Below are 7,916 nucleotides of genomic sequence, written 5' to 3' on the forward strand. Positions count from 1 at the left end.
CACCCCCGAGGCCCGGGTTCGATTCCCGGTCGGGGCCACTCCCCGGGCAGATGGAGCTCGTTAGCCCTGTAAGGCAATCCATCTACGTCCTGAGGACCTCGCTGCCACCGTCCAAGCGTGCTTGGCCCCGGCAGATGAACCTCAGGATTAAAGGGTGGGCTCAGTTCCGCGCACACTGTGTCTCACCTAAAAAATCCAATGCGCAGGCTGGAAGGTGTAAAGACCTTCCCCGGTTCTTTGTTCACAAAGACTGGCCATTATTATTATTATTATTAGTAGTAGTAGTAGTAGTAGTATTAGTATTATTATTATTATTATTATGTCTCCCTGTCTTCATGGGAGATTCACAGATCTTCTGGTGCCAGAGTGAAGTCTAAAATGGTATCTGGTGGGCAAAGATATCCTTCAGTCTCTCATACTCATACTAGACTTATCACAGAATAGTACTCACATCGATGTAGAGAGTTTAATAATGCAATCTTAATGGCTTTTCAGGGTTATACATTTGCTTTGCGAAGATCCTCAGACTTCTTAGTCATAAGGTTGTAAGTGCTTGTATGTTTATCACACCAAATGGAAATTTTTTCTCTCTGCAACCATCACATAGAGGAAAAATTGTGCAATAACTGTAAGATCATGCATCCTGTTTGTCATCAGTTTCTAATTTTGTTTCTGCTTTTTGAGCTGTCAGTGAGGCAGTTTGTCACAAATCAAAACATCATGTGACACTCCTCTCTCAGAGAAAAGCACAAAATTTAAACAAGATACCCACCATGGTTGTTTACGACACAATTGTATCTGCAGAACAGTCATATAGTATGTGGGTTATCCTGGTTCACTGGCAAGTTTTGTCATGATCAGTGTGCACCTACTAATATATACAATTTTAAAATGTTAGTGGAACTGGTATGATTTAGCAAAGACCAAATCCACATGTAAGTAAAAACTAATTACTATTTCAGTTAGCAGAAATGAAGTCACTACCTGTTAAAGAACCAGTCCCAAGTCTTTTCAGTGTAACATTTTTGTAGATGTCAGAAAGCGTGATTGGAAACTATTATTGGCAGTTTGAGAGATGTAGTGAAAATGTCATCAAATAGGTCTTCTAAGGACTATATTTGAATTCCTGGAGGGTGTAATGGAAATAGAGAAGACGGAAGATGAGCAGGGAAAAAAAAAGGGATCTTTCTCCCCACAATTTATACTGTTCCATAAAGTGTGAGAATAAATCAGCTGAGACACCAAAAGGAAAACTTATAAAAATCGCAAACTCATCCATGATTTCCCTTCCCAGCTACTCCTGTGTTTTTTCTCTCTTAGGTTTACTCAGTAAAGTGCTGATTTTATATATTGATTTTGAGCTGTTTTATCCTTATTGAATCATATTTAAGGGTAGAATATAAATTACTTGTACGACCGTCCACTAGCCTGGACACTGGAAGTAGAAATTCCAGTAGCACAAATTTAAATGACTGATTCTTCATTGGAATAATTTGCTTTGTTAAGAGTCCTGAACACTTATCACCCTCTTGTGTTTAATCTAAAAATTGCATTTTGCTCAAAAACCTGAAGAAATGTGAGATCATTTTAGTTGAAACTGGTAGGTAGTCAAAATATTTCACCATTTTTAGAAGTTTAAATATCTTCAAGGAATTGTGATATTCTTACCACACTCAAACTTCACTGAAGGCTGAAGTTCCTGTGTCACAGCAATCTGAAAACAAGTGAACAAAGCTATTTGCCAGTATTATCCTTTTTGATAACTTAGTCTCACAGTATTGGAAAACCTGATTTAATTTGCTGGTACTTTCTACAACTTAAAACTATCCTAGTTGATTTCAAAGAGACATAAAGGCCTCTCTCTAGATATTCTAAGCACTTTCAAGCATCAAGTCACTTAAGATGAATATGTAGGTTTTCAGTGCATGAGGACTTGAGAACCAGAGGATGTAAGGAAGCTTTGAAAAAACAAAGTTGAATATTAGACTATAAGACAAGCCTTACTCGTGGGTATGAGAACTTCAGATCTGGCTATGATTTTTTTTCCCACATCATATTGTTCTTTGTTCCTTCTAATTACAGTTAGTTATCCTCACTGTACATCTCTTTTATTATCTTATGTTACTACTCTAACAGGTCTATACAACCTATCAAAGTTTCTTAAACTTGGTAAAAAATTAAATCTAATGCTGCCTTACCAAGGTGAGTATTATTATATACTGTTTCTCTGAATTAATTTCATTGCCTCTTTTGGAGTTTTAATGTTTTTGCAATGTAACAAATTGTTTCTTAAGTTCTTAGGTTTCTGAAGAATTCAGATGCTGGCATACTCACTGTTGAATTTGCTTTTGTGTTTTTCCTCATAATCATCTCAATTATGGTTTTTCTTATGAATATCTGAAGTAAGTTGCCAGGTGCTTCTACATGGTGGAAAGAGGCTGATGCTGAAGACATGTTTGTGAGCTTATTTTCTTCCTCAGCCCTAGGACTAGATGACGTGATTGGAAACTTCGAGGTGGGCAAAGAATTCGATGCTCTGCTAATCAACACAAAGGCTTCAGATAGCCCTTTTGACTTGTTCTCTGCTGATGATTTTGAGGTAATCAGAACAGGATTAATGATCAAAAAAATGAATGGAAATGTTGTGGGGAAGGTCCCTGATACAGACAGAACAAGTCTCTTGAGAGTTATTTTGGTAGCAAGAATCAGATGTACTGTACCACTGCTATCTGTGCTTCAGCCTTAGAGGTTCAGTGTTTGTTTTTCTTCAGAATCTTGCTGTCCTCAGGGACAGTCCCATAACCCCATAAGCAAAAATGCATGTAATATCTTTAATGCATGTTTTATTAGCCTGAGATGACAGAGTTAGCTATTTGCACTAACTAATGACAGCCAAGGAAAAGTAACTGAGTTTTAGTCAACACTTCGAGTTCAAACTGAAAAATGGCAACCTGTTCCCAGAGAAGGGTTACGTTGCTTTACTACACTGCTGTTATAAAACTGAGTAAGAACTCAAGACAGCTAATTTGAGTTAAAAGCATAGTTTTTACGTTAACGTTAAAGCAGTGTTTGCCTCATGCAATGGGCACACCGTCTCATACAAAAGTCTTCTCTGACTAAGAAAGATGATTAACAGCAGTTACTTGAATTTATTGATGTGGCCAGACTGTCTGGAAACGATTCCAGTTCTGTAAAAGAAATATTTTTCTGTGTAAGTCTAAACCTTTTTAGCTAAGGTGGCAGTTCTTAGGACTCTAAAGATGTTAATATTTTGTCTTATTTTTCAATGAGTAAGTGAATTTGAGAACTCTAAATAAGGGAAAGGGCACTTACTTGTTTATGCCGTCAAACTTGTGCAGTGTTTTCTTCCTGTGAGAGTTAATTATGCGAAAACGTGCATGTTAAGTTTTGATTTCACTATTTCTAGGAATATTGGGGAAAACAATTTTTATCAGTTCTTTTAAGCTTTGAATAATTATGATCTGGGACAGTAGATACTGCTTTCTGAATTTGGTTTTCTCCTGTTTTCTTGTAGGACACTCTCCAGAAGTTCCTGTATCTAGGTATGATCTGATTTTCAACCCACATAAAATTCTCATTTCCTACATCAAACATTGTCTAAATTAATGCAGAGATTATTAATAAATTTATTTATACATTAAATATATAATTGTTTACAGTAACCAAGTATATTTATTCAACTGTTATGTAAACATTAACATGTCCCTGACAATTAATGTTAATGTTTTACATTAATAAATAAAAATTGACTTGTATTTATTAATATTTCTTTTAAAATACTGCCTAAGAATTGAGTAGTTTAACTTTTGATCTTTGAGACATAGTTAAATAGTTTCATGTGATCAGTTGCACCACATTTATCTTTATGTACAGTACTAGCAAAATTGTATTTCTTAATAAAGTAACACTGACATGCTAATCACCAGTTCAGAACTAGTTCAGTTCACAAGGACTTCTGTAGGCCAGTTGTCACTGTGCTTTTTTACTTTCAAACAGAAATGATGACCTTTAAAACAAACAAAACCCAATCCAAACAATCCCACCCCTAAGGGAGCAGGTACTCTTCACAGGACACTGTCTGGACCAGAGCTGCATTGCCCACTGTGTTGCTATATTGAGGTAACTGGTGTTAGCTCCGGCCACAGCTGTGTCATCCTCTAACTAGATTTTTGCCTTTTTGAGAAACTGGCTGGGGCACATCGTCTTTGTTGCTGGTGGGTACCTGGACCAGTTCAGATACTACGCAACAATGCATTTTCTGTACAAATATATAATATTTTCACGGTTTGAATCTACTCAAAATACGTAAAATCCATTACACCATTTCAACAGCTGAATGCTATGTTTATTTCTTAAAGAAAGCATGGGTAGTTTAAACATTTATTGGTCTTTGTGGTAGCTCTGACTGTCTCTCTCCAAATGAGCTTTCTTAGTCCTAGGAGAAGGTCATTGCAAATTATGTATTCCAAAACTTATTTAGCGGACTGAGTAATTCTCATTAATTAAATCAGTGCATATATTTATGTGCAAATCTCTATTTTGACCATATTATTTCAGGTGATGATCGGAATATTTCTGAAGTGTATGTGGCTGGAAAGCAAGTGGTTCCTTTCTCAAGCTCCGTATAAATCCATTTCCCATTTGCAAAATATTCTGCTGATCATTCTCCATCTGATTTGGAAAAGATTGAATTAAACACAGTGCCTGATCATCAGGAATGACACCTCATTTTTGTTTAATGTTATGTTATAAAATTTGCAAACATTGGAGATTTTGTTAGACCTTTCAAAAAATACTTTACCAAAATTGTCATAGTTCTAGAGAACACAGCTATTTAAATTTCAGTGCAAAAATAGCATTTTTGCATTGATAGGGGATTTGATAAATACCTTAATTAAAGAGGACACCTCCTGTTCTGTTTAATAATAGTATAGGAAACATTATGTGGAACAATGAGACACTCATTGACTATAATGCATAAAAATTAAAATAAAAACAGTTCTATTGAATAGATTTTGCAGCTAATGAATGTCATGAAAGAATGCAATTTCCATAGTATTATCATCAAATATGGAAAAAAGTTGGGGAATTTAGAGCAGTTTCCAGTTTTTCTTATGAATTTTTTTTTAAATAAAAAAAAAGTAATTATTTAATTTAAAACATTATTTTTAAGAGGAATTAAGTAAGAAGTTTTTATTTATAAATAAATCAATATCATAGAGTTTAGAATTGCCATTTGTAGTCTGACAAATGAATTGAATACATTGAATTACCTTCATCTGAGCAATAGCTGAATGAAACTTCTGTTAAATCAGAAGCAATGACTAAGATATCTCTGCAGGCTACACAATGGTCAACAAATTAAGAGAGTTTTCTGGACTAGCGGGAGTGATCCATCTAGTTCAACCTCCTGCAAGATCATCCCAAGCTCATTTCCTCCTGACTGTTCAGACGGGATGATAAGATGCCCCTTCTCCTTTCTGTAAGGGAAGTGAGTGCATTTAAAAAATATCCGAGAGAAATGAGCTCTATTTGGCCATTACCACCTTTGACTTGAGGTGAATTGTCACTGAAAAAAGCAGCTCAACTCTATTGTGCTCTTTGTGTCTTTCAACGTGGCAGCCATACTTCCAGCTCTATACAATTCCGGGTAAAAAATATGCCCTTCTGGTTTTAGAAATCTGTGTGACTTTCTTTCCTGAAAAAGCATATTTCCCTACTTTTTTTCAGAGCCTTTTTTTTTTTTTTTTAATGAGATTTGTTTGAGGAGGGAATTGCTTCTTGTTTCTTTGTTATGTTTTTTTGCAACACAAAGGATGTAAGCTTTAATGTCAGTGTCATTAGAGACAATATTGTATCTAGATACTATAAATATGGGTTAAATATGGTTTTAAGGCCTGCTTCAAACTTCTTTGATTTCATTAAAGTTTGTTTTGCACTTTTATCTCACTGCCTGGGGATATAGGACCTCCCTCTGTTCACAAAACAAGGGAGGTCACTGCACCAAAGTTTCACTTCATGTCTACTTCAGAGAGAGTTCTGATTTTAAAAGCATTTTCAGAGCTTATGTATCATTATAATTATATCTACATGAGACAGCATAGCATCAAGGGGAAGCGTAACAGCTAATTTGGGCACTTAAAGCAGTACAGTCTGTCCAGTGTAGTTTTTTTACTGAAGCTGAGGGGCCCTACTGAACAGCAGGGAACAGTGTCTTGCAGACATCACCTGGATGCAGCCATGTGGCTCACTGAGAGTTCCCAGGGTGCTGCATTGAGCTGCTGCTTGGCCAAGGTACAGCCTTCCTACCCATAGAGTTCAATCATTCCTGAGGCTTTAGGAGTCAAGATCTAAGGATTCAGATTTCCACATTCCATCACGGTGTTTTCTCAACCATTTTGTTTTTCATGTGTCCCAATCACTTACACAGTAGCACAGTCTTTGGCAAATACAATCTTCAGCTTTTTAACTTGGTTTCCTGATTCAGGGAGCATTTTTCTCATGAATTTTGGCATGAATTTAATTGACCAGATTTCACTTTCCAAAACCAAAGATCTGTGAGACATGTTTTAATCCTCCCAGTTACTGTTTGAAACTATTTTTAGGCAGTTACATGGTTTTCAGCTTTGGCTTTCCTTCAAGAACATTTTCTATGGTGAAGAAAGATCACATAGCCTTGTATACAACGTATGCTAGTGCTCTACTACTATGCCTCCAGAGCTATGAATTAAATCAATACTTTTATTTTAGTGGTAGTCTTAACTGTCTCCGACTGAATTGTTTTCCCATTATTTTGTGGTGTTGTTAAGAAAGAGATTCAGGATTTCTTCTTAAAATACGTGGGTGTGGAGAGGTTGCTTGTTTGCAAACTGGGCATACAGAAATTTAATAAGTTGAAGACTACGCTGCTGGCCCAGTTACAAAGGGACTCCCTAGGATAACTGCTCCAATGAGCTTTGTATCTTACTGTTCGCTGTGTCATGACCAGTTTGATACTTGCTAAATTCAGGGACAAGGTAGGAATTCAGCCTTTTGATTATAGCTCTACTAGTGTCTAGTATCCAGACACTACCCAGACTTAGAAGTGGAAAATTGCTTTCTAAGAATCTCAGCTGGAGGAGGAGCTCTGCCTGCAAGTAGTGCCATGGGCTGCCTTCAGCACCCTGCAATGCCCAAGACAAGGAGGACAAGGACCAAGATTATGCTGAGATGCTTAGGGGTAAAGGAAAGAAGTCTGAATTTGGTGTTTGAGAAAGCCAGTGGTGGCTTCAAATAACAAATAAATTGTAAGGGTCTTATAACAGCAACATCTTAATTAGAATTGAGTGGAGAAATAATGTATACCAAAAAAACCCCAACAAGTTAAGTGGAGTCATCTGAGGTGGTCCCAAAAGCTTGTTCAGTGGAAAATGGCTTATGCACAGAAATTTTTAGGTTTTAGATCCTACAGAAAAGTATGTAGTAGTCAAACTTCTCTGAAGTAATGTTGGGAAAATCACTGAGGATCCCACTGTGAAGGTTTGGTCCTTGGGACTCTACCTGTGTGTACATTGCCAAAATACTTGTTACAGTGGGGGAGGATCAGTAGATGAAAGCAGTTCTCCTGAGACTTGTACATCTACACTATATGCAGCTCAAGACTACATATATTATGTTTCCTTGGATAAATGCCCCAACTGCATATGCAGTTTGAAGCAGGCCAAATAATGGGTTCAGATTCTTAGTCTCTCTTTTAGAGACTGGAGTGTATTTGAAAGGCAGCTGAGCCTCCACTGTAGTTTCGTACAAAATAAGCTTAATTCTTGTGTACCAAAACCACCCTGCAAACTGAACCAAGGTTCAGTAAGGGAGGATGACTGAGAATTCACTTCAGAACAGCACTATTGTCTCAAAGC

General features: G+C 36.7%; 1 protein-coding gene across 1 annotated transcript in view; it reads left to right on the top strand.

The window, feature by feature from the left end:
• GDA (guanine deaminase) overlaps positions 1 to 5,148 on the top strand; it is a 24,161-nt gene extending 19,013 nt beyond the window's left edge. The window contains exons 12-14 of the mRNA XM_027881983.1: positions 2,481 to 2,599; positions 3,536 to 3,563; positions 4,579 to 5,148. Coding sequence (XP_027737784.1) covers positions 2,481 to 2,599; positions 3,536 to 3,563; positions 4,579 to 4,649 — 218 coding nt within the window. The 3' untranslated portion in view covers positions 4,650 to 5,148. The remainder of the gene's footprint in view (positions 1 to 2,480; positions 2,600 to 3,535; positions 3,564 to 4,578) is intronic.
• Positions 5,149 to 7,916: the final 2,768 nt, after the last annotated feature.

Source organism: Empidonax traillii, unplaced genomic scaffold (genome assembly GCF_003031625.1).
Source record: "Empidonax traillii isolate 1590-97213 ecotype Southwest subspecies unplaced genomic scaffold, ASM303162v1 scaffold7:size3022706, whole genome shotgun sequence".
Taxonomy (NCBI): domain Eukaryota; kingdom Metazoa; phylum Chordata; class Aves; order Passeriformes; family Tyrannidae; genus Empidonax; species Empidonax traillii.